The sequence below is a fragment of the Chaetodon trifascialis genome, chromosome 21 (genome assembly GCF_039877785.1).
Source record: "Chaetodon trifascialis isolate fChaTrf1 chromosome 21, fChaTrf1.hap1, whole genome shotgun sequence".
NCBI classification, from domain to species: domain Eukaryota; kingdom Metazoa; phylum Chordata; class Actinopteri; order Chaetodontiformes; family Chaetodontidae; genus Chaetodon; species Chaetodon trifascialis.
The window spans coordinates 17,577,318-17,605,296 of NC_092076.1; the positions used below are offsets into that span (position 1 = coordinate 17,577,318).

General features: G+C 43.4%; 1 protein-coding gene across 1 annotated transcript; it reads left to right on the forward strand.

The window, feature by feature from the left end:
- Window positions 1-712: 712 nt before the first annotated feature.
- Window positions 713-4,558, forward strand: LOC139349460 (transcription factor Sox-9-A-like). Its single transcript, XM_070990272.1, has 3 exons — window positions 713-1,519; window positions 1,790-2,040; window positions 2,241-4,558. The coding sequence occupies exons 1-3, from the start codon at window positions 1,092-1,094 to the stop codon at window positions 3,047-3,049; spliced, it is 1,488 nt and encodes a 495-aa protein (XP_070846373.1). The 5' UTR covers window positions 713-1,091; the 3' UTR covers window positions 3,050-4,558.
- The last annotated feature ends 23,421 nt before the right edge of the window (window positions 4,559-27,979 follow it).

The following is a 27,979-nucleotide window of genomic DNA, read 5'->3' on the forward strand; positions in this document are numbered from 1 at the left end:
ATCAGAAGCTGATGTTTGACAGCAACTGTTGCACAGCAGCAGTCTGCTGGAGCTCCCTCCTCTCCCTCCTCCTGCTCCCGCTGCTGCTCCCAGCAGGGGAAGGGAGGTAGTTTACTGGGTTCCTAGACTGCTGTCTCCCCCTATTGACCAGATGATTTAACTGTAGGTGTGGAGCCAGTGTGGAGAAAGACACTGAGAAACACAAGAAAGTGTTTGGAAAAGTAGGAATAAGAAGTGCCAACAGCTGTTGAGGATGCTGAAGTCCTCAGATTAGTTTCGCTGCTATCTTTTTTCTTCAGGGCTGATCTTTTGCTTGTCATGTTCTTTGACAATACATTCATTTGTCTTTCAATGTTTCCTTCATTATTTTAGTTAGAATATAGAAATAAATGTCCTGTGTATCTGATTTGAATGGTGAAAATCACTCTTAGGAAAATCCAGCTGAATAGAACAGCGCTGGCTGGTAGGCACTGTGTGTATGTTTGAGAAAAAGTGTGTGTGTGTGTGTGTGTGTGTGTGTGTGTGTGTGTGTGTGTGTGTGTGTGTGTGTGTGTGTGTGTGTGTGTGTGTATTCTGTGGCGGTTATTGGAGGGGGGGAATGGGATCAAATTCCTCTACTTTGACGTCACGTGCTGTCGCCCAATCAGGTTCGGGCTTTCCTGTGCGGCATGGTAATGCTGTTATAAAGCCCCGTGCAGACCGTTTGCAGTTCAAAGCATTCACGCGTTCTGGGGATTGTATTTGGAGACTAGAAAGGAGCACTTTACCATTTCATCCTTCAGAGTTGAAAGCAAACTTTTACCAGCTGGCTTGTTTTTGCCCTTTCAAGTGCGGACCCGCTTGCAGAAAACACGCTCATTCTTTCGGAGCCTGCAAAAAGCTCATGCGTAAAGACACTCGCTCTCCAGATCGGTTTTACGCACAGGAGCAGAGGAGAATCAGCTGAATTGTCTGTGCACTACTCTCAGTTGAAAGACTTTGATCAAACTCATCCTGGCACGGTAAAGTCCATTTAGAGACCCCTCCTCTCGCGAGAAACCAGAAATAACTTCCCCGTTTCACGCGTAATTTGGTACCAAAAAGTTTTTCGTATGAATCTACTCGACCCTTACCTGAAGATGACGGAGGAACAAGACAAGTGTCTCTCAGATGCCCCGAGCCCGAGCATGTCCGAGGACTCCGCGGGCTCTCCGTGCCCGTCCGGCTCGGGCTCCGACACCGAGAACACCCGGCCGTCGGAGAACGGGCTGCTCAGAGCGGACGCAGACTTCAAGAAGGACGAGGACGATAAGTTTCCCGCTTGCATCCGTGACGCTGTGTCCCAGGTGCTCAAGGGCTACGACTGGACCCTCGTGCCTATGCCAGTGCGCGTTAACGGATCTTCTAAGAACAAGCCTCACGTCAAGAGACCGATGAATGCCTTCATGGTGTGGGCTCAGGCTGCGCGGAGGAAGCTGGCGGATCAGTACCCACACCTGCACAACGCGGAGCTCAGCAAAACTCTGGGGAAGCTCTGGAGGTGAGTGTGAAAGCTCCACTTTTACGCACACATTTAGAACGCAATGACAGAGCCTTCATTTATTCACTTTTTATGTGTTTTACCTCGTTTCTCGTTTTTAAGTCAATTTACACTGTTTTTCCTCTGCGAACCAAATCAGCTGAATGACGTTAACTATTTATATAGTTAGAGAGGTGTTTTTTTGTTTGTTTGTTTGTTTTCATTGGAATAGATTTTAAGCCGTGTTAATCGTAATGGTAACATTACATTAATGGTCCTTTTTACGCACAGACTTCTCAACGAAGGGGAGAAGCGGCCGTTTGTGGAGGAGGCTGAGCGGCTCCGTGTGCAGCACAAGAAGGATCACCCGGACTACAAATACCAGCCCCGGCGGAGGAAGTCGGTGAAAAATGGACAGAGCGAGTCGGAGGACGGCAGCGAGCAGACGCACATTTCCCCTAACGCCATCTTCAAGGCTCTCCAGCAGGCGGACTCCCCGGCCTCCAGCATGGGAGAGGTACACTCTCCGGGTGAGCACTCAGGTGGGCAGAAGGAAAATACACTTTTTTTCAGTCTTCTCAGAAGTTGCTTCACTCAGTGCTTGTTTGAATGCCTTATGTTCGCTCTGAAGATCTTTTTAACATCTCTTCTCAGCTCTGTTGGCTTTCTTAAAAAGTATTACACTAAATGAATATGGAATGCAAAATCTGATCTGTTTCTTTATGTCTTTTTTACCTTCCAGGCTCCCAGGGCCCCCCTACCCCTCCCACCACCCCAAAAACTGATGTCAGCTCAGGCAAGATGGACCTTAAGCGTGAAGGTGGGCTCCGCTCCCTGCCTGATGGCCCTGGCGGGCGTCAGCTCAACATCGACTTCCGCGATGTGGACATCGGGGAGCTGAGCAGCGACGTCATCTCCCACATTGAGACCTTTGACGTCAACGAGTTCGACCAGTACCTCCCACCTAACGGCCACCCCGGCTCTGCCAGCGGCCCTGGCAACACCACCCCAGTCAGCTACACCGGCACCTACAGCATCAGCAGCGGCGCCCCTGTCAGCCCGCAGGCAGGAGGCGTTGCAGCGTGGATGGCTAAAAGCCAAAGCCAGCAGGGACAGCAGCACACCCTGACCACCCTGGGGAGCGGCGGCAGCTCAGAGGCGGCTCAGGCCCAGCACAGGACCCAGATCAAGACGGAGCAGCTGAGCCCGAGCCACTACAGCGAGCAGCAGGGCTCCCCGCAGCACATCGCCTACAGCCCCTTCAACCTGCAGCACTACAGCCCCTCCTCCTCCTACCCGGCCATCTCCAGGGCGCAGCAGTACGACTACTCCGACCACCAGGGGGGCAGCACTGCCGCTGCCTCCTACTACAGCCACGCGGGGGCGGGGCAGGGCTCGGGGCTGTACTCGACTTTCAGCTACATGAGCAGCCCCAGCCAGAGGCCCATGTACACGCCCATAGCCGACAACACGGGGGTGCCGTCCATCCCTCAGAGCAGCCCGCAGCACTGGGAGCAGGCTCCGGTTTACACCCAGCTCACCAGACCCTGAGCCGCCCCAGCAGACTAAGAGACAACACACACACAGACACACACACAATGACATGTACAGCCACACACACATCGAACACATACTCACTCCAATACACTTTATCCCAGGGAGAGCTCTTCGTGCAGAGCCACTCCCTGAGTCAGACACTTGAATTAGAAGAAAAAGAGAGCTGGACTTGTGATTGGCTCACGTCGTGCCTTGCTATTGTATCTTGATAGAAACTATATATATTTTTAGAGAGATGAGAAGACTTAGGAAAATCCTCTGTGAGGACTTATTGATTGTTGATATTTCAGTAGGTACTGTGTATGTTTCTTTTTGTTTTTTCCCTTCATACGCTGGCAGTTTGTAACCCATGGGGATGGGGGAGGGTCCGGGTAATTATTTGTACCTGTAGATATAAAACAAAAAGCTTTATATGTCAAACAGTTCAGCAGCTAACCACTCATGGTAGTGCAGTATCTGGTTTTCTGTTCACTTTCATACAAGGATCTGTGTTTTTATGATGCTTACGCTTTTCTGTGCCATTCAGCAAGTATGGTTTGTATTTAAGCTGTTGAGTTTTTTTTTTCTCAAGTTATGTGTCATGATCATTGGAGAAGCTATTAGGCAATACAGAGAAAGAGAGGAGAGACTTGGTTTCACAATGCTGTGCTGTCTTGACAGGGCAGACTGCAGCCCTTTCCACCATCTGTGCCTTGGATTTTTACATTTTCGCAAACTTTGTGTATGCGTGTGTGTGAGTGTGTGTGTGTGCGTGCGTGTGTGCAATGGCCACAGCTGAGATTACACTTACCGTCCAACAGTGTGTGTTTGACAGCTACAGGAAGTCACCTTTGACCCCTTGGGTGTCCCCCTGCAGTCTCCCACCATGCTGGTGTCCAAAACACTCCCTTCACCCCTCCCCTCTGGTCAAATCCAGTTTAAAACTTTATTTATTTATTAGCTTTAATTTTATTTCAAAGTAATTATTTTGCATACTATTCTTATAACTAATGAATTGTCCTCTTTGCAATGTAGACGGCATATAATTCCCCCCCCCCCCTTTTTTTTAAATTTTGATTTTCAGCCCAGGGGTACTTAGACAAAATGGTACACGTTGTAATCGTCTTTTTTTGGTTATTTATCTTATGTAAATGTCTATTTTAAGTATGTATTTGCCTTTTTCTGAGGGTCGGGGGGTACTATCTAACGGAATGTGTACGGATTATTTGTTATTTGTGAATTACCTTTGAGTTGGACTTTAAACTATGGCTGAAAGAACTGGAAAATGTTATCTCAGTTGCAAGGATTTTACAGTTTTTCTATTTGGCTTTTTTTGTTCGTGCCATCAGCAGAGAGGCTGTGCATCCTCTCTGCTCTGCAAGCTCCATTTCCTTTTCTCTCAATATCAAAGAACTGATGTTTCCAATACTCTTTTTTTCCCTCTGTGATCTTGCCATGTATTTGTACTGTCTTTAAAGACTCTTTTGTATATGTATTTGCAATAAAAAAAAGAAAATGCTATTGAAAAAAGGACAGTTTGTCATGTATCCTTCTGTATCTCAGGAAACATTCAGTTATGCAACGTCAGCATGCTGAATTACCCACAACAGCGAAGCACCTTCCGACAGATCGCACCTCGTGTTTTCCACATGCCAGAGTCAGTGAAAGGGTTAAAAGAAGAGTGCCAAGAAACAGGACGAGTGTTTGTTTTCCCAGAAGCCTTGTTTTTTTTCCTCCTGCTTTTATTTTCTTCTTCCCTCTCTCCCTGTCAGCTGGTAGCAGCAGGGGATGAGGCTCTGGGGGACCTGGAGGGGGGGGCACTCGATATAGCAAGTGCTGTAAAACTACTGAAAAGAATCTGAATTTATTTCAATAGAAGATACTTGGGAGAGAAAGAAAGTGGGGTGAACAGGTCCTGCTTTGATAAAATCCTGGTAGGGGAGAAGAGATTTGTGCAAACAAGTCACACACTGCAAAACTAGACTGGGAAAGACTTTCAGCTCAAGCTTTGCCTTGCATGCATATGAAGACTGCACAGTGATCGAGCTAAAAAGTCAGGTTGAGCTTTTATTCATTTCTGGAATGTGGAATATATACACAGCATGGGTGGATGTGGATGCAATTACATAAACAGGCAATCCGATGCAACCCAGTGCAATAAGTAAATATCAGCTTTGTGGCTTTTACTGTTTATTTATCTGATTCTATTTGAGATCATATCTGAAATTTCCTGTCAAGAAAAGACACAGCTGCTTCTTTTAAGTTCATCGCCATGAGGACTTCATTACTGTATCACTGGCATGTTCTCAAAAAACAATGTATCAAACATGTGGTTTGAAAGTTTCGCGAAATTTGCCAGAGATGAAATGGTGAGTTGATTCATCAGTCAACTGAGAGAAAAGTCATTGTGACAAACAGCTGTGTCAGCGATCAAACAAGAAAGCCGTGAGAATTTGCTGCTTTTTTTCTGTTTTAAGAAAGTCAAACTGAATGTCTTTGCATTTTGGACTGTTGGTCAGACAAAGCAAGACATTTTAAGGCATCACCTTGGAATGTGGGATATGCCGATGAGAGTTTTTTACTATTTAAAACAATAAATGATTAATCAAAAAAGTAATAGATGAAAATGTAATAGTGACACCTGTCAGAGCTCCTGGTCCAGTAACATCTTTGGGGAACTGTCAGGTGACCTTTTCCTAAAACCTCCTGTGGGCAGACATCTTCCATCTGTTTTGGGGATCAGTATTCCCCACAAACCTCAGAATGGGATCAACAGTTTTCAAACGGAGATTAGACGTTTGACAGTTTGGCCTTTGTTTGAAGGCTGACAGCAAAGAGATAGAGAGCAAATGTGAGGAGAGAAACATGCAGCAAACATCCCCAGCTGGAATCTAGTCAGGTATATTGTGTCGTTCATTTGGTTCGTATGGTAACTCTCACTGTTTGTGTCGTGTGTCAGCATGTGTTTTCTTGTTGAGCTGCACGTCTGTATAAAGTCCCATCTCAAGACAGATGTTTCAAACTAGATGAGCCTTTAAATAGTGCGGTAGGTCTATGTTTCATTGGTTGATGCTACATAACTGTCCCAATTAAATCCCCTGTTATTCACATGCTGTTGGTGATTCTTGGTCTAACTGATTTCACTTGAATAAAGAGCGGGGATAATATTCTTAGGTTTGATCTTAAGTCCGACAAAAGTTGGACCATTTACAGAGTTCAGCAGACCTTGAACCTAACATGACACGGTTAGCAGTGCCGCCTAACTTTTAGGGATCTGACTGAGGGGAAATTTCTGACTATTGTACGATTTACCCGTTATGGAACTTTGCATTTGTTCTTGGGCTCCCTTCAAGCAGACCATCTGTTACAGAGCTACAACCATCACAACTAATTAACAACTAAAAGGCAAAAACAAAACACATAACACTCCATGCACGTCTTTCAGTTGTTTCTTATTAGTTTGATGAAATATTATATTTTGAATATCGAAGCGGGCACAAGCTGCTCAAACAGCAGACCCCTCCCCTCGGGTCCTCAGCGCTGGCATCTGACAAAGGTCAAGGAGGGGAAACACAGAGTGATGTCACGCTGCCAGGGGACCAAACACCATTTTCCTATGATGTGGATTATGTGTTAGGCGACACAATGTTTTCGTACTCATTGGAGGCAGCTTTTGAACACGAGATGGGGACGGACATGCAGCCAAGACTCACTTTGTACTGCATGACTGCTGCTGATGGACTGCGGCCTTGCAGCTGCCTCCCCATGAGGAGTTATTTGGAATAAAACAGTTTTTTTGGTTATCGCAGCCATCGCATAATAAAAGCAGAGGCTTGGTAACAAGTCAGCTGAGAGCTACAGACATTTCTGTCACTGATAGGAATTTACATTCTGAGTTTCCATGTGCCGACAGATCGACGCAGTTGGATGATGGATCTGTCCACGGGTTCTTGTCACATAAACAAAATGCCATTGCTGCAACAGAAAGAAGATACAGCACATTGACTGCAAGAACACGGAAACAAGTATCTGCAATCTGTCTCTGCGAGAGAACAGCATGTCCCAGTCAGAAAGGTGACAGAGGACATATGACATGACTGCATGCAGTTGGTGATCTTTAAGTACAACAGACGGAGTTGTCAAGGGAAAAGAAGTCCGCTGACGAGTTATTTTCTTGTCAGCTCTTCTCCCACTACCTGCCCTCTCTCTGCACTGGTTAAGATGTTCCTGTATCACTGCAATGGACTGCAAATACACTGGGTGTGTAAAATGTGTGCCATCTGGTTTAACTGCACTGCAACACAACATGGACTCCTGTATGTCGTATGGATAAACACACTGCAACATGGCTTGTTCCAAACAATACATCCTCAGGTCATCATGCAGCATTAGCTACATGATTAAAGGTACAGTCAGCATTTTGCAAGCTGACGGCTCTGAATGGCATCGCTGTAATTTGAGGACCTCAGAGCCATCCTTATTGTATAACATGAGTAAACAGCACACTCTACCAACTCAGCTGGTCTGTGATGCTTCATACTCAGGGAGACCAAAGGGACTAAACATGAAAAAGGGAGTTACTGAGCCTAATCTGAAATGTAGTTTAAACATTTCTTTCATTTCCCACTGTTCAATTCCAATAAACAAAAGCAAGGAGCATGAGAGGATTGCAGTATATCCTCTTCAAACTGACAGGCATTACTCAAACTCATGCTGTGCAGCAGAATATTGTTCAAACCCATAGGGGTGTGTACATTACAAAATAGGACCTATAACATCTAAAATATTTCCTGACAATGGAATGATACTTCACGCAGTGCAAACATTGAGTAGTCTGAGCAGTGAGATGGAATAAGCGGATACAGGATATAGCCTATGTCATACTATCAGGCTGTAAAATAATATGATGATTCCAACGTTTAAACTGCCGAAGCGGCAAAATGAAAGGAGACTGGATGTTAAGAGGTCATGATTTCACAAGTCATTCAAAAGGTGTTTCAGGTCCCAAATGGTGACAGGAAACCAGGACTTGTACAGGAGACAAATCATTATGAGACAAGAAGTGTCTCACTGTATGACCAGGATGCGTTTTCATCAATAGACCCAGCAGGGACAGGACAGAATGACCATACTAGACACAAGATGCTCAGTTCGAGCATATGAAGTGAACGTAGGTACCTCGGTGACTTGCGGTTTGGGATGGTTTTCAGCACCACTTCTTCATGAAAATCTCACCCTGTGCAGCTTGAAAAGGATCTTCAGTTCACATACTGGACTCTTCCTATGAAAGACAAAGAGAAAGGTGGGATAACAAAGTAAACAAGAGCGGGAAAGACAGATGGCAGGATATCAAAGGTAGAGTGTAGGCCGACTGTGGTCGGGAGCAAGTAGCACATCGTCCCATCTGAAAAAGCCATCAATCTCTGCAGGGCTCGCATGACAGGGGAAATGGTAGTAACAAGCACAGGACAGATGACATGTTTCATATGGATGTTTTCCACAGCAGACAGCCAAGCAGACAAGTCACGTCACATCAGAGGCATGAGCACCGCCTCGGCCAAATAAGCTGCGATCACAGAGAGTTCTGCACGATCAAAACCAAAAGAGTTTGAAGCAAAAGTGCACATTTGACTGAATCAGGTTCTAAGTGGTGGACGAGCGAGTCCTGACAAGTAAAATAAGATCTGGAAGGTTCTGCGCACAAACACAGGTGTTTGCACGAAGTTGCTGGAATAACGCGAGGTTACCAGACTACATGAAACAATAAGAATGATAATGTTCACAAAGTGGTGAACTTCGCTCCATCCTCACTTATGAATGGCTGAGCCTTTCAAGGATGCCCCTTTCATACCCAATCATGATACTTTGACCTGTTACCAACAAACCTGTTTACCTGTGGAATGATCCGAACAGGTGTTTTTGGAGCATTCCACAACTTTCCCAGTCTTTTGTTGCTCCTGTCCTCAAAAAGGATTAGTAAGTTTTACAGAGCGTCCCAACTTTTTTGGAGTCAGTTACATTTAACTTGTTTCAATTATTGGCAGTTTCTGTTGACATGTTTAGAAAACTCAAAGCACTTGGGCATGTTAGCGAACAGTGCTTTCCTTGGTCAACATCAGTGAGACAGAACACGCTTATTACTTTTTAAACGTTTGACCAAATCCACGATCGCGCCATAACTGAGCAGGCCGAACAAGAATGCACCCTTTCTTGGGCATGAAAATATGCCAAAATCCTTGCAGTAATTACATTTCCTCCAAAAACATGTTTTGCAAGAACATTTAGTACAGTGTTGGCATGCCTTGGTCAGGTAAGTGAGAAAATGTTTTGTGTGAGTCATTTGGGCGGACACAAAGAGAAATAAATGGACAATACATAACAGAAGGTTACTTAAAAATGATTCAGACAAATATTTCTGTCTTCAAAATGGCACTACATAGCCAATGCTAAAACATTCCTAAATTTAAGGCTCCAGACAGGATGGCAGTCCCAGCCTCAAACCTCCTCCCCCTGCGTCACAACACATACTTCTAATTTACAACACTGCAAACTCTTAATGAACAATGTTCGTCCCATTACAGGCATTTGCAGGACGCTGATCACGGGTGACAATGCAGGTCAGCTGGATTTGAACCAGAACTAATCATACAGGCATGCTGGCGTGACGTCAGAGGCTCTGAGTGACAGCACTAACCGTAGACTGCCGTGCTGATTACCATCCGATACCCTTCCAGACGGGTTGTCCGGTTATAGGCTTGATACGGGTGACAATTAAGGACCGCGCCATTGTTGGAGTAGTGTGAGGTTTGAAAGACGGAGCATGACAGGGCGCTGGTGGAACTCTGGGTTTGAAATGAGCGGGGAGGGTCGGGAAGAAATGTTTATCTCATCGATCTCTGAGGTCACTATAGATGCATTAACATGGTGTGGTACAGGCAAGACAGCTATGAATATAGTTCTGAAAATAACAGGGACCGTAATCTAGTTGAGTTCATTCCCAGATGACAGTCAGTTTGCAAAGACACATAATACGCACAGGAGAATATTACGGGAACTGCTAACAAGCTAGCTGCCAACAAGCTATTTCTTGCTTGTCTTTGTTAAAATCACAAATGGTTCCAAATGCTCACCTAGATACAGTATACTTGTTCAGTTTAGGTTATAGTAATCTGCTGAAACTTGGTTACATTTCTAGAAAGACAGATGAAAGAAATGCACAACAATAGATTGGACCGAGTTACATAGGCTAGCTGCACAGCAGCTATGCTATGCTATGCAAAGCTCGATTCAAACCGAGCGTCTCCTCAACCTTGCTTGCATCCACTGAGCTGCAGTTTGTTGATACTGAACAGGGCCTTCAATGAAAGTGGGAGGCGGTGTTAATGTGGGCAGTTTTCCCAGGGGAAAAAAAAAGAAAATACAATTAATATTCTAAACCAATTGCTCTTGGATAATCTGCCCCCTCCTGAACCCATGGGTGGTCTTTTCAAATGCAAAACACTGCACAAAGCCAGAACCCGGGTTTGAGAGCAAGAGCCTGTGATAGAGACACACCGAGAGAGAAAAACAGACAGATGGAGAAAGACAAAGAGAGAATATGCAGAGTAACAACTCCGGAAAAAGGAGGATGGTCAAAGCATGCAGGCATAAAGAGATAAATGAGTGAAAAAATGTATGTGGGAAGGATTGTTGACAAGCACGAAGGAAACTTTGATTGGGTTCTAATTGCTGGGGCTTTAAGTCCTAATCGTGTGTGTGTGTGTGTGTGTGTGTGTGTGTGTGTGTGTGTGTGTGTGTGTGTGTGTGTGTGTGTGTGTGAAGTAGTCTCCTGCAGAAAGCTGTGTGTACTTGACGAAGTACTGTTGTGGTGTTTTTAATTTTTGCTCACAGGCAACATGCCTTAATGAAACAATGAGTTTAATTGCATTTCTGCAGCCATCCAGCAACATGGGAAAATGAAAAACACAACGTGAGCCTCAGTCTGGAAATCAAGTCCTTATTAAAAACAGTGGAGAGCTGCATTGTTTTTACTTATTTAGCTGATGGGCAACAATATGAACTGTAAAAGTTGGCTTCATGGTGCTCCACGGCTGCTTTTACTGCATGACTCTGACACACTGCAGTCATGGGTAGTTCTGAACACAGATACCATTCACATACAAATACACACCCCCATGACTACAGGACATTTAAACTCATGTGTGTCCTATATATGTGAGTGCCCTTGTGTATGCTCCTCATTTCCTTCCTTTTTAGACCTGGTCCAGGTCTTTGCATGTGTTTGTGCGCATGTCTGTGTGTGGGGGGCAAGTGACCTCTCGTTACAAACCCCCGACCCTCCCAAAAAGCCGCTTCTGATCAGAGCGGAAACTGTACATCAATGTGGAAAAGCCAGTGTGGAAGATTTTACTATGCTCTTACACAGCTGGAGGTCTCCTGTGGAAACGAGCATCTGTGAACTGAACCGCTACAAGTAGAAAGCTGCAAGCGTTTGGTGCAGTCAGCTCAGTTAGTGTGGTCAGGATGTATGTATGTATGTATATATCATGTATTTACCATCCATTGCTGACAGAATTGCCTGGTCTGTAAGGGTCTCCACTCAACTCTCCGCCTGGTTGAATGCAGTAGTACTCAGAGTCTTACTCTGACTCAGAGTACTCAGATCCTTTATCTCAGTAAGAGAGTAAAGGAGTAAAGTCAGAAAAAAGTTCTGACAGAATGAAAAGTGAAATTATTTCTTATGCAGAAACACTTCTTTCAGAGTCATATTATTAAACATATATTGTGTTATTGAATATTATTACTGAATGTCATCAATGTGTAGCCAACTTAGGTACTTAATACACTGATAGTTGAATAGTGCTGCATCATATGCTTTGTATTTAAAATCTTCATCTGAAAAGTCACGAGTGACTAAAGCTATCAGATACATTTAGTGAAGTAACATGTCTCTGAAATGTAATTAAGAAGAAGTAGAAAGTAAGTAAAGTAAGAGTACCTCAAAATTGTCTTCAAGTGTCTGGTTGGATGCTAGCAGGATGTTTTACAGCCCACACGGAGGATGACACTGCTCTTCAAGAGCAAATGGAGCTTGATGCCCAAAGTCTTTGGACCTGATCTAAAAGCACTCAGGGAGAACCTACTCAAACAAAACAGAACATGTACGATCCCGAGCACACTGAGAGGCAAAGAAAGGAACCTGAGGACAGTCCGACCAAACTCAAACAGACTGAAGGGCAACTACACCTGATCAAAACAAACAAAAATAAAGAGAGAATGCCAACCTGCACATATAATCTGTTCATAATGTTCATATATATCGTTGTTTTTCTGCTCTGTATCCTGTACACTTTTTTATCTTGACCCTTTTGTGCCACTGTTTTTGCCTTTTGTTCTACTTGCTGGCTGTAACGACTTAATTTCACTGCTGTGGGATCAATAAAGTCTTATCTTATCTTACCCTGGCAGCAGCATGATATGCATGATTTACAAGCAGCTACTGTGCAAATAAGTGGCACTATGTGTCATTTTCCCCTGCATTTCACAGTTCACACCAGCTGTCTCGCCACCGTCTCCTGATGATTATGGCGCACCACAAGCTGATGGAGCTGATAGCTCTGATGCACTGTGGTATTAAACACATTTAACAAACATCCCCAAAGACTCACACCAACAGAGCAGGGCCTGATGACTTGTGCCCTGGGTTGGGAAGCAGTTACTAGAAATCCAGTGTATGTGAAGACCTCTAAATGGAGGTAAAGCATCAAAACATTGTGGTGACAGCATGCGGTTGAAGAAGTGAAAGTCTGATGGAAAAATCACATTGAACTGGGCAAATTATTATGAGCGCCAGCCAAGATATTGAGATGACTGAGATTTTCACTGAACCGCACTTGACCTGTTAATCTGTGGGTTGTGGACGCCAACAGAGCACTATCACAGGAGGATGTTGCTTTATAAAGAGCATGGTTGCGCTCGTTATTTATTCCTCACTCATCCTCTGTGGGTGAGGAAAGTGTGGGTGGAGGCCAACAGTCCACCACAGATGGGTATATGCTGAACTTCACCCACTTTTGAGCGATCCGGTCAATGTTACCATGTGGAAGCAAAAGGTACTCTGACTGCCCTTTCCTTGCCACATCAAATTGAACCTCAGGTACACTCATTCAGTTTGGTTAGTTAAAACTCTTTTATCCCCTCAGTATGTCCCCCAGCATATTTTCACCCTGACACTGCAGTGCAGTGCAGCTCCTGTTCTGGATATACAGTATATTCCAATTACCCTCTTGCACTGAATTCAAAATCTTGCTTTTATTCTTCTACTCTTCACTCGCACATGAACATTGTTTTCCACAAGCGAGGCACCTTCCAGTGCGTCACTCAGCTTTTCCAGATTCTTCCATTTCACTCTCTTTCATACAGAATGTGATGAGTCTACCTTTACATTTCCCCACCATTTACTGTGCTGATCCAGTGCAACTTTCAGTGAGTATAAAAGCCTCAGTTCCTAGATCACCACCATTACAGGCTACAAGTATCAGAAACACCAACTCCCGACAACGTAGGTAACAAAATATCGTTCCTGTGTTCTGTGATGTCTCACCCTTTAATATTTCCTCAGGCTTAACTGAATACCCCTACAGATCATTCACAGGTGAGACTTGCCAGGTAAAAAGCATCGAGAGGCTCTACTGGAGCAGCTGAGGGACTAAATTTGTCACTCACCAACTGCTTGAGTGCACTGGTAGGAAAACACTTTTTTAGATTCACAAAACCTCTCCTGGATTCCAACCAGCAACCTTCCCTTGATCACATACATGTAACTTTCACATCCCAACTGGTCAGCAGCTTTATGGGGGTCGTGAGTGTTCCATCGGGGGTCTTGAATCTTTCCAGTGGCTTGTGGATTGGGGAGGAAGGGCTTACTATTATGTTGAGGTTTATGAGCTTCTAGGGGCCTTGACAACTGGCCAGTGCTGATAAATCCCTGTGAGTTATTTCACAGCGGTAGAATATTTCACTGATGCAGAAATGAAAGTGGACAGCACAGCAGACTCCCCCAGGACTGAAGCTCATGGGCAGAGAAAGCTTGATAGTGCTTTGTCCGTACAAATGCACACAACTACAAACTGTTACATGCATGCATGCTCACAGACACTTCACTCAGATCATTTCAAACAGCGAGCGAATATTGAATTTACATATATAACCTTTTTGGTCATTTGTAACACAGTGAAGAAGGATGTCTTATTCCTACTCAAAAGTTGCATGGCATCACTTTAGTATCACTTGCTGATGGACAGACAAGAGGGTAACCACAGAAGCTGTAGTTCAAGTATTCAGTTACATCCCAAAATACTGGATTTATCATTCATTCTCCATCCACAAAGCCTATTTGCAAAGAAGTAGCAAAAGTGACATTTTCATACAACAATACAGGGGATCATAACTTCCACTCCAACAGTTGTTGCTGTCTAAACAAATTTCTTTGCATAAAATCTCATGCTGTCTTTTTAATCTTTCCGCTCCATCTCCCTCCATCTGTCTCTCTCAACTTTGTCCCCCTGTATCTCCCTCTATCTCTCTATCTCTGCTGTTCGGGTTTCAACTCCCACTAATAATTTCCCTTTCCAGTCACAGCTCCTCAAAACACCCACTCACCTCACACACCCACCAACCCAATGTGCGAACCATCCTCCCTGCCAAGGGACGCACACACCAAAACCAGCTCACACACACACAGAGCCACCACATGAAAAGGCTGCTGCACTGTAATAGATAGGCAAGGCTTTGGATGGTGACACCTCGTATCCATCACTGGGGCTTATCTGTCGGGCCGAGCTGGGAGGTTCAACACAACGCAGCCAGATGTAGAGGCGGCAGGGAGGGAGATCATCCCGTCTCTGCAGTTCTGCAAACCACCTAGTGCACTGCACCGCATGGGGAGGGGGACATGGAGAAGGAGTGGGAGACGGAGAATAAAGAGCCAGAGGGAGAGTACCAGCTGTCCTATCCCGATACATAAACATGTTTTTGAGCAGATCAACACACTGCAAATGAACAGGTTTCGTCCACTTTATAAGTGTCTGAAAACATTGAAAAAAAAGTTCCAGCATTTCGGGAAACATGCTTATTTGTTTTTTCCAACAGTGAGATGGGACGAGCTGGAGTCAGAACGTGTTTAGCCTAGCTTAGCGTACAGACTGGAGGTAGCTGCTTCTGTTCAAAGTTAACAGATAAACTTAATGAAACCCAATGGTGGAATGTAACTAAGCACTTTTACTTTAAGTATTAAACTTCAATACAAATTTGAAGTAGTAGTTTACTTGAGTATTTCCATTATATTCAGCTTTATATGTCTACTCCGCTACATTGCAGAAGGAAACATTGTATTTTTTACTTTTTACTTTTCAGGCTTCATTTCTTTCATATCCTACCTGTTCAGTGAAAAATATACATGTCCGAATTTGGTGATTTTAAGTGTAAATAAACTGAATTTATCTGCTCACTATTTTTGAATAGAACTTCCTTTGCATTACCAGATCTGACTAGCTAGCTACAGCAGGTAACTGCCATCATTTGGTGCAGAGCAGGCTGTGTACAGTGGGTATAAAACTCAACCAAAACCATAGTGTTTTGGCCCTTAAAACCAAAACAATCAGCTGAGAGACACAAAAAAGCTCAATCTTGGTAGGTTTGTCACTACAAATGACCCCTGTAATATTACATGCAGCGTTAATTAGAGCAGACTGAATCAGAGATGGGAACGAACAGGGAAAAGGAGGAGGCACAGTGGGAGAACGTGTATGTCATGTTGCATATATGTTTTCATGTATTTAGGACACGTGCGCAGTGGTTGGATGGGGAGATAACCTTTATGATGTCACCAGCAGTATCTGGCAGCACTCAGTGGTTTCTGTCTCACACACACCGAACCTCACAGCTTTATCGCTCCCCGGGCCTTCAAAAAGGGGCTTATCACTAATGGCAAAGTCATGATTTACAGCAGCAGATCACCCTGCAGCGCTCACACACAAGTTTTCTGAGTAACTAAACACATGTTAGAAAGACTTGTAATACTGGGAATACGGCCAGGTCATCTGCAGAAAATATTCCTGGATGGAGATAATATAAATGAAAGTTGTTGCAGAGTTGACATAGGGGCTGACTGTTGAAGACAATTGATTTTGTAGAGAGTTTGCCTCAGTTGGCTATGTGTGTCGAAAGACAGAAACAGTGAGAAAAGCAATCAATTCACTGTTATTCACATTCAAAGGACTACATTCTTTAATAAATCACTGGATCATCTTCAGCTAGTGTATCATTTAAAGGCAGACTGTCTGGATGTTATTCATTGGCCACCTCATTGCTTTACTGTGGGTGTATTTGTTTTAAAGAGCATTTGTTTTTGGGCTATGGACATTCCCAAGTAAAACAGTCACTGCTCTGTTTTAGCCCCTTAAACAAGTCCTGCAGATGTCTGGCCTAATCAGGTCTGGTAAAACGCAGTTAGCCCAGTCCAGGACCAGATATTAAGTATTAAAGTCATGCATGCCTATCTCCATTTTTGGGCGTTTTAGCCTCTGATCCACTCATAAACTTATTTATGTGAAGAATGCTGATAACACAAACTCATCAGATGATATTGAAATCATCTGCTGTGAGCCCTTAAAAAATTACATTTTGCAGTCACCAATTACTATGACAGGGAAAGTCGCTTCCATTAGCGCTCTGTGGCGGCGCTCGCAATAATCAAGACCAGCGCCATTTTTGATAGTGGATGTGTCTATGGACTTCAAAAGAGATCTTTTATTATCAGAACAGATCTTTTTTTTCTTTTTCTTTTTTTGCAACTTTATAGACATCTGACGTTTTACCAGTTTGTGAGCCACTAAGAGGGTTTCCTACCATCCGATGAGTTTCTTTTCTTAACATTCTCCCTGTAACAAATACTCTGACTGTAATGTTTCAGTTCTGGGAGATATCCATGCAGTACTGTGCTACATCGCTGATCAGTGCTGGAACACGTAGAGGTCACACATCTTATTTAATTCATGGATATTATACAAATGCATCAAAATTAACTTCACAATGTACCAACATTACAATGTTGTCAATATGTAGTCAAATTTAGGCTGCAGAGGCTGAGATATCCTGACATTTACAGACCAAACTCCATAACCTCCCCAGCTGCATTACGGCAAGTGTATCCTACACTTGCGTAGCATAGCAAGCATGCACAGCATCTTTTGTTTGACTCTCCCCACCTGGGAAATGCTTTAAACTGCATAACCACAGTTTGGAATTCAGGCTTTCAACTGAAATGATTTCCAAGCTCAAGCTGAGACAACCCTGATGACATCACCAGGGTTATTTTTTTCAGACAGAAGATTACTGCCAGAGTCACAGAACACATCGCACAACAGTTTGAAGAGTTGACTGAACTCGATGCATACAAACTCTGGTGGGTACAAATATGAAGGGAATGCCAGAAACCAGCCAAACAGCTAACAGAGACAACCTTAGCTAAACTAAATCGAAGGTTCTGTGATTTTCTCTACCATCTTGTGTTGCGACACTAGAGAATATTTTATACACAATCCCAGAGGCTGATCACATTTTTATCTGGACGGAGGACCAGGACAAGTACAGTGTGTGATTTCTAAAGTTAGTTCAAAGATCCTACAGATGCAGTTAAATCTATCATCTTAACTTTCCATCATGGTAATTGATAGGCTGTCTGGGGGAAAAGGAGCATTCCTGTAGCCTGACTCCCGTGTCTCATTTTCACTAATAGGACGTAGCAACTGGGGAGATTCTGGCTCAGAGGAAACAAGGAACTTGCACCGGAGAGCAGCCAGGGAATGCAGCGAGGCAGACACAACAACTCGACGAGAAAGTCGAGAGAGGAGTGGGCAGAAAAAGAGGGATGGAGAATAAAAAGAGCAAGGGATGGAAGACTTGCCAAAGTAGTAGTCTCTGTTTTTTTGTTTTACGCTAAAGGATGAGGTCCTAGAGCTGTGAAATTCAAGTCGGGGAGTGGGAGAGGTGGGATGAACACGCGCACACACATTCAGAAGTGTTTATGCTAGCAGATGCTTCAGACACACCTGATTGAAAGACCATTCTGCAGTGGTCTTTCATCACATTGCATCATCTCATAATATTACAAAGCTTGGTAATGTGAGGCTCTACTATGAAAATAATAGTAATAGCAGCCCAGCCTGAGGGAGCTGTGTTTGCAGAAGTGAAATGTGACTTAGTTAATCACGATGTTACTCTCCCAAACATGTTGCAATGCTGCCTGAGCCACTAAAAGACATTTAAGCCAGCCAATGTAAGCATGACTTGCAAGACCAAAACTCAAACTGTGTTTCTTGGTTAAAAGACAAAGACATCAATCTTACCTGATTGGTTGAATTTGCTCAGAAATCCAAAGATTGAACTCATTCAAGGAGTAACTGAATATTGGTTAATTGTGCTAATGAAACAAGGCCTTCCTGTGTTTGGCCTGCACTTTCTGGATCCCTTTCCTCCTACACTTTCTTCTTCCTTTGGTTCTCCTTCCTCTTTGAGGTTTGCAGCAGCAGCTTGATGTTACTGCCTCCTTCTGGATGGAAACCCCATGAATGTCCAGTCTGATGAACCCACAGCTATCATCTGCACTCCCTACTGCCTCCACACTGTAATATACTTTTTCCATTTGTCTCTATCTATCGTTTAGAATTCTGTACTCATTTTCTGTCATTGTGCTTTAAAGTGGCATTATATAAAGATGCTGTATGCTCTGCTGTTTCTTTTCTTATGATCACAATGACCTTTTTTTTTCCTCCCAGTAATGAAAAATAGTTTTCAGAACTACACAGTTTGCTGTCTTGCTGAGATGTAGATGAGCAGATATGGTGCATACCACTCACGCATTATCTGACATGCATGTCAGATAAATAGAGTTGACCTTTAGAAGTGCAGCTAGGTGGATTTTGCTGCCTTCAGTGAGAGCCAGGCTGTTTACCCCTTGTTCCAGTCTTTGCACTACGCTAAGCTAAGCTAACGACTTGCTGGCTATAGCTTCATATGTAGCATGTAGACATAAGAGTGGTATCAGACAAGAAGACAAGAAGGCAAATAAGTATAGTTCCCAAAATGTCAGTCTATTCCAATAATAATACTTTATCAGCTCCTCAGTCTGATTCTTATTAGTACCTCTTTTCCCTCTTTGTTCCCTTATTTCTTACAATGCCAACTCTGTTTTGGATTGAGTGTCAATGTCTTCCTTTTCCTACCCCCCCCCCACCCACCCCCCCACCCCATGAGATCATGAATGTGATTTCATCCAGCAGATCCTCATGATTGCATGTGATTTAATACAAGTGCTTCAGTTGGCTTCACCCTTTCAGCCCATTCTATTGACTCATTATTGAAAACATCTATGTGTACATAAAGCTTATCATTGAATTGTCACTTTGAAACCTGGCAAACTTTCCCTTACTTTCTGCCTCGATCAGCATTTTGTGTCCCACTTCCTTCAGGGAATTCATTTTTCCAGTGCACCATGTCAGACAGCACTTGACTGCAGAGATACCTTCTATTCAAACACTCTGAAACAATTTCTCCAGCTGATGCTCCCACTTCCCTGCTCAATCAGCCTGCACTGCTCTTTCCATTGTTGATTACAGGTTCTCTTACAGCTTCCTGTATTTAGTTTGGAGTTATTATGTATTGTATTTTGTTTTTTCTGCCAGCTACAAATTCCCTAAACAGACTATGAGGAATTAAAGTCTGTAGTCTAAGCCTTTAAAGAGCGTGTTCTTTACTGCGACTATGAGAACAAATGAAAACGAAAAAGGCAGCATGTGTGCTGAGTAAGGTAGAATTGGGAAATATAAGCTACTTTGTGCACGTTATGGCAAAACAAATGTGTTTTTGAAACGAACAATACTTATTGTGTGTGCTTGATATTGTCTATGGAAGCAGACATTTTCTAAAGCTAATACGGCTTTACAAACACAGCTCATTATGACTAAACCTAAACCAAAAGCTGCTCTGGTCTCCCCCAGCAGCTATTGGCGCATTTTAGCTAAGATTTTGATTAAACTTCTCCACACATCTAGTCAGACATTTGTGACAAATAAATAAACTGCATTAATTTTGGCAAATGCAGAGCCATATTTAACTGTTTTGATGGATGACCCTGCATTTATTTATTTATTTTTCCATTCTTTTTGCTGGACCCTCCGTACTGTAAGTGCAGTTTTCTCCACTACTGTAAGAGTGAACAGTGACAGTATCACTGGTTTGTTTGAACCAAATATGAACACACATGCATGTATATGCTGCAATCAAGTGATCAGAAACTTGTAGACAGAAATCTCAAAAGAAATGAAAGGAGACTTTTGTTACAATGACCTTAAAAGTTCAATGTTGCATGCTGTACTTAGCAGAACCCTCAGTCACTTCATTCAGCATGTTTGCATGCACTTAAGTAGCCAGATCACACTGTAAATCTGTTTACATGCAGCAGATCAGCATTTAGATTTATACCCTACCAACAACCTTAAAGTGGAAGCTGTACAGACTTACTGTAGCTTTATTTCGTTACGATTCAGGAGAATCAATAATATAGCTGGACCAGTGAAGCGGATAATCAGTAGGAGACAAGGAGCCGTTAAATAAAACGGTTTATTATAGACCAAAATACAAGAACACAAAATGAGCCCAATAAAACCAAAGATCACTTCACCGTGGCGAGCGGGTAGGAAGAAACGCCTAAACTAAGGAATAACAAAGGAAACTCAAACTCAGACTATCACTATCGAAACCTCGAAATAACAGTAAACACTAAATCAGCCCAATAAAACAAAAGATCACTACAGCGTGGTGAGCGGGTAGGAAGACAAAACCTGCACAAGACACTGACAAGAACCAAACCAAAAAACTCAGATAACTAGGACTAGATAGGAACTGGGAATCAAAGCGAACACGGCTACGAAGAGCAAACAGACTGTGGCACAAGGACAAGAGAAAAATGGCTGGAGAGTCTCGGCAAAACTGCTTTGACAATCTGGCAGCGTGCCAACGCTGCCACGCTGCGTAAGAGTGAGCGAAATCAGTGGAGATCTGCCTCAGGTGCGCTGGAGACTAACAGCACCACCAGGCCACACCTCCACTGCAGGCAAGGAGAGAGAGAGAGAGAGAGAGAGAGAGAGAGAGAGAGAGAGAGAGAGAGAGAGAGAGAGAGAGAGACATTACCAAAACAAATCAAATACACTCAGAAACACATCATAATAATTCAGACTATAACATATTTGTGAAAGAAGATGTTCCTCTCATTGGTTCACTACAGTTCACTTTGTCACATTGTTTCCACATTGTCATTTGAAACATTAGGATTGTGAAATTATTGATTATAGCATCAACACGTGCATGTAAACACACTGACTGAGAGCATGACCAAAGAATGAACGCTTGCAGCTCAGAATCTCTTTGAAACTTTTACGACTTTTGAGAGTTTAGGGTGTGACCATTATTTGAAAGATGAGGCATACTTTGACGCTTTAAGAAAGGCACACCGTGTTGTGCAAATGCACTGTGAGCCTGTGATCACAGGCATGCACACACTCATGTCAAATCTAAATGAAAAGCTGTATTGCACCAAACCCTCATGCTGTTCAAGGGGGAGCAGTCCAGTGCAACCGACAGCAGGCGCCTGTGGTTATGCTGGGATGCTCCCAGGTGTAAATGTGTGAAATTGTGAAATTGTGTGAAGCAGGACATTTGGTAGAGGAGAACACACCTGCTGAGTGAATCCTTGCTGGATAAATAACTTTTAATAAAGTCAAATAAAGCTCAGTAGGAAGACTAGCGTGACTAAACAGATCACTTGGCAGGAGCTCAGTGTTGCATAAGTAAATAACCTCCAAGTTAACTGTTTCTGTGCCTTTCTCTGTATTCATCTCTCCTTATTAATTGGAAATGTTCTGAAATATTTTGATTGTTTGGAAGAATTAAGCTTTCCTCAGCAGTTGTGGGATACTTGCATTGCAGCTTGATATGCTGTAAACATGGTATTTTTTTCCCCTTTAGCAGCAGCAGCATCAGCTCCAACAAATGTCCTGAAAACAGACAAGAATATTCAGATTTTCCTTCCACTAACAGAAAAAAAAAAGAAAGTTATTAGAACAAACATTAGCAGTCAGTCGCCATGGACCTGACGGTGAGCAACAAAAAGTGAGGGAGCTCGAGGAATAATGACAGCAGGGCTGAGGAGATGATGCTGCCCCTGAGGAGCACCAACCCCTGTGTGGGAGTTGGGTGGAGGAGGCAGAGCTGAGGCTCATTGCTCAAACTGGAGAAATCTTATCTGTGCGTCATTATTAATAGCATCCTGCTGTTCATGTCCTCTGCTACAGTACATGTGGGGATCTACTCCTCTCCTTTTCTTTTTCTTTTGCATTCCAGCACTGATATCCTTTCAAGATCTACTCACACTAATTAATATGTTCACATACCAAAGGGAGACAAAATACACTTCATAAAGAAGGGCATTCATTAAAAACAATTCTAGAGCTCATTCATTTTGAATTCAGCATTTCACCTGTGCATGCATATCCAGCCATTATCAATACAAGCACTAAAAAAGATGCCAGTAATCCAGATGTAATTTGGATGCTCATGTACCTAAAGTGGTGCAGCCCAGTTTTCTTCGATTGATTGGGTGATCCCTCTCCTTTACTGATCCAGAGAAGGTCGCCCATGTTGGCAACACATCCAAAGATTACAATTTACACAAATTGCTGCTGTCTGGTTTTTCACGTATTCTACAACAAGTGACCATGCCACACCAATCCTTGCTCCCCTCACTGGTCAGTTTGAGATTTTAAGATTTTACTGTGGTTCCAAATCTCATCTGGTCATGACGACTGATCATCAGCCATTGCTGTCTGGGCCCCAGGTGAGGATCGCAGGGCTGTCTGTATAAACAGTCATTCACTCCCACCTACTAACAATATACAGATGCCAGTGAACCTAAGCTTACCTAATGTGACCCTGTTTGGACTGTGGGAAACAGTTGCACTCCAGCAGGTTTGAATCCAGAACATTCTTGCAGTGACACTTCAGTGACAAAGACCAACATTATAGCTGTGTTGTCCTCTTGACACATGCAAAAATCGTCCGTCACAGCAAGCTTTTCAGCTGTCTGTTGGTCTAATTTACTCTATTTTTTCATGGCCGATGACCGACCAGCATCATAGCCGATTATGAACGTCAGTCAGGCATCCATACCTGTGCAGTTTGTTATACTGAACGACCTGTCATGCAGCATTTGGGACACCCCACGAATCCCAATGAAAAGCCTAGCATTTCAGATTTTTTGTGCCTTGAGATGCGGAGTGTGACATCTCACATTCTCCTGACCAATCAGTTGTTCTCTCCACAATGCAGTCAGGTAACCATGGTGAAGAGGAGGAAGAGGAGGAGGTGGAATACTGAGGATGGAAAAAAAAAAGTCTGTTTGTAATCATCCTCTTTCTAGAGACAAACAGAAGAATCTACTTCATGACAGGGGTTATGGTAGGTCTTTCAGAGAAACACATGAGCTGTGAGGATCACAGTCATCTTGATAATGGTCTCATTCAATCACCACCCTGAACATCACTACCTGCAGTTCCTTGCAGGCTGGTTCTGGGGTCGATATGGGAGAAGTGTGGATGAGTTAGTTGCTAGTAGCTGCTAGTAATAAATAGAAACAGGTCAAAACAACAACCCACTCAGCCAGGGAGCGTTTAGAACATGCAGAAGGGGAACAGAGCAAAGGGAGCGGAGATGTGAGGAGGAAGGCAAAGGAATTTTGGGATGCACAGACCCTCCTCCCTCCTCCCTCCTCTGGCCTCCTCTCAGCCCTCCCCTCCTCTCTCTCTCTCCCTTCCTCAGTCAGGAAACCCCCAGCGGTTTTGAGTGGAAACCAGATCTCTCATCTCTATCCTGCATGTTGTGCTGGGATGTCCCGGGCTCATTATCCTGCTCATTATACTCCCATTTTATTCCCAAACATAAATACTATCTCCCCCATGCCTTTGTCTGTCTCTCCCTTCCTCTCGTTCTTCTCGAACTTTCACTCACCCTCTTTCCTTGTCCTTCTCTGTCAATGTTTCTGCCTCTCAACCCCCCCCACCTCCATCTCAAGGTCCCCAGTGGACCGTTAGAGAGCCAATGATGTAATCAACTGCTCATTAGTCATTGTGATTGACAGCTGGCATTGTGGGGGGTGGCACTTTGGTGGGTCAACCCGTCACTGCTGGGCAACTTCTTGATTTAATTTCAAGACAGTGACAGACGGGAGGGTGGGTTTGTAAGAGAGAGAAACAGACACATACATGGGCGGTGTTTGTGTATGTGATAGTGTATCAGACTCTGGAAGACCTGCAGAGAGGCCAGAGATGGCACAAAGCACCAAATGTCCTGATATCAAACACACACAACACAACACCTCCACACCGTGGGCTATGGGACCAGCTGTCCTATCAGCAGCACTGTTCCTGAGGCTCCAAAAGGATATGGGCTTTCTATTATTAGAAATGAGTGGCTCCATGAGGAGAACAGGAAGAAAATGGTATTCTTTTTATTGCTTTTTAGTTTGTTTTTCTCACCCATAGCTCTATGTGCTCATAGTGAAACCAGAAAGCGTATTGTTTAAAGAGAAGTAGAAGATTTAAGCATTTTCGATGGATGCCAGACAGGATATCACTCTGCATTCAACAGAAAAAGTTGATTCTGAGCTGGCAAAAAAAACAACTGACTGAGGGTCAGGAGTACCGATGCATGTTGTGTGTGCTTGTCTCAGTGGAGTAGATTCTTTTGTACATCTGCGAATTGTCCTGTCAGTGCATCAGTTGGTGAGTTGAAATACGTGATGATGTCAACAAATCGTGAAAAGACCAGAACCAACAATGTGTAACACTTTCCAACCCCCCCAGCCTGTGTGCGGCACTCTGGAGGTTACTACTGAAGACATGCATCTTTAATACTCAGTGATGAATATTTGTTAAATCATTTTCTGAAACAGCTGGGAACTGTTTTTTTCTTTTCTTTTTTTTTTTTTGCAAATGTTACTCAAACAGGAGTTGATGGTGTATTTGTTGCAGTCTCGCCAAACATATCCTTTAATTAGCAGTGAAGGATCAGTCATGTCTACTGTAATGTCACTTTATAGTTTTGGATGTGTTTTACAACGAAACAGACCATCAAAACTGTGAGTCATTGTCATAGCAAGTCTACCTATTTGAATATCACAGCTAACAAGACTGAAGTCCACCCTGTAAATCATCCATGCAGGACAGACAGATGGTGGATGCAGTGTGCTGGTTGAAGTGACCTCGGTTGGGGAGCCTGTCAGACAGAACGACGTCCTGTCTCCTGATTTTCTCCTGAATGCAGTTCTTACAACAGCTAACAAGGAGTGTCGTAATAACATGTCAGATCAAACAACAGTCATTAATCAAAAGTGGCTGCCTACTGTCTCCTTCTCACTGAGAGTCAGGCCTCTTATTATGAGCTGTTACACACTCACAGTGATTGTAGCTGTCACTCTTTGTGCGTTTGTCCCGCACCTGCCACACGATTCTTCCTGGAGCTGGAGTGACAGCACGGCAGCTGTTGTGCAAAAATCCCACCATAGTTAGACAGGGAAGCATCTGTAAAGGTAGGATGAACTAAAATCTGATCAGATTGTGACAACTTTGTGTTTTCATGTATGTTTCCTGCACTGTATGGACTTACACAGCAGCACACAACTGCTGTTTATCTGCAAACAATCCGCAAATAGGTATCTGTGCAAAATATCACCATGCTTTCCTTGATTATTTTCTTTTGACTTCACCTCATTACATCTTATTGTGCTGCGACTGAATTGAAAGTTGAAGTTGGAAATGACTGTTAACCTGTAGCGTGCCCTTCACTCAAAAGAGAGCAAACAAAGTTTGTCAGACGGATAATAATGCAGAGTCTGAAGGACAGAGTGTGAAAGCACTGGACAGAAGAATGGCAGGGAAAGATGGATGAGGACAGTGAGGGATGGACAGATGAAGGGAGGAGAAGAGGGACGTCTGACGTTGATTAATGACCCTCTCAATGTGCGTATGTGTGTGTGGGATGTGAGGAAGTGTCTCAGTGTCGTTGTAATGGTCGCCAACAGCAGTATGACAGGCGTGTTGGAGCCTTACTGCTCAGTGCATTCATATTCATTCATATTCATTAATATGAATATAGGCTACTGATAAAATAAAACAATTAACCCCAAAGTGAACTGAAAATAACTTTTTAAAAAACACAGTGAAGGGACTGTTTGAAAAGTTTTTGCAAGAGCAGAGATCTTCTAACTTTGTTCACATAACAGATTTTTATCTGATTTCATTCTGTCCTTGTGAGATTTATTGTAAAAAAGGAAAACAAACACATAAATAAAGATCTAAACCATCTAAATGATGGTTTGTGCGTGGGACACGACTCACAAATATGCTTTTGGCCTAATGCAGAGGACAATAAACCTGCACCTGCTTTTCTACTTTGTTTTCCTCCAGCAACAAATTTTAGAGAAACAAATAGATTTTTAGTGACTGAAAGTTTTCTCTTCAGATAGCATCTTTTTCCTCCACAGGGCCTCCCATCTTCACTTTATTCTGGATTTGACCCAACAGCAGCGAAGATCTACAGCGAAGAACAAGGTGTCACGCAACCCTGACTCCCACCCAAATGTTTCAACAAGTCGTGCAAATTAAACAAGACATGCTGTTTGCCCATGTCCTCCAAAACAACACAGAGACATTTTCTGATCTGAGGCCTTCAAGAACTCTTCAAAAAGTCAGTTTTATGATTTGACAGCTAAGTTTGGGGTCTTCATTAAGGGAAGGTGACCATCATAATAATAGCTTTCGTGACGAAGCGTGGCAGATTCGGTGCTGATGGGTTTGCTGAAGCTCGTTTCCTCACTGACGTGCTCTTTGACGATCGCCGGCACCATCAAACTGATGTAAATGAAAGTTGAACAAAAAAGTCGACAGCTCTCATTAACAGCGCTGGATTCTCAGAACTCCTCTCCTGTTTGAAGAATCTAGTGAACCCATATGCTTCTGGTTTTCTTTTTTTTTTTTTCTCTCTGTGCGACGTACGGCAGTAACAGGTCATCAATATCCAAAGCTGCCGATAGAGCTGGAGCGCAGTGCACTGCCACTGTCTAAAAAATATAATGAATGCATTAATGTGAGGACGAGTAAAAGAACCTATGCCCAGATGAAGGCTGTGACAGGTGTTTCAGCAAAAAATAGTTGGAGCTGAGATTACTTTGTCAAACTACTATTTCCATGGCCAAACTTGAACTTTCAAACAGCTGCTTTTCACTCACCTTTACAAACTGACTGTGAACACATTTTCCATAATGTCACTTTGACTGCAAAACACCACCAAGCAAATCAGCTTCAAGCCACAGACAAACTCCTGAAGGCCATGACCTCTGCTCGGCAAACTTCCTGTCATTAGCCAACCACATGATAACATCCTGATGACATCACCGCTCATCCATCATTTGACTGGCTGGGCCGCTGCTGCAGTGATTGCAAAGCCACTGATAGTGATTGGTGATTGTGGCGGGATCCTGATTATGTTAAGCACTCCAGGAATTGTGTACAGTTGTGTGTGTGCGTGTGTTGCACTGAATGATGCGCCAGTCAGTCATCTGCAGATATGTGTTCACATTAAAACTTGATTACTGTTCAACGTGCTGACCCTAACCATGAACCCTGACTGCATAGCTCCTTCCTCTTCCTTTTCTTTCTCCAATGTTTCCTTCCCTTTTCCGCTTTCTTCCTTAGGTGATAGTTACAGATGCTGTTTGGTAAAATATATGCTCGTCTTATCACCCTCAAGAAACATCTCTTGAAGCCTCAGTTATAG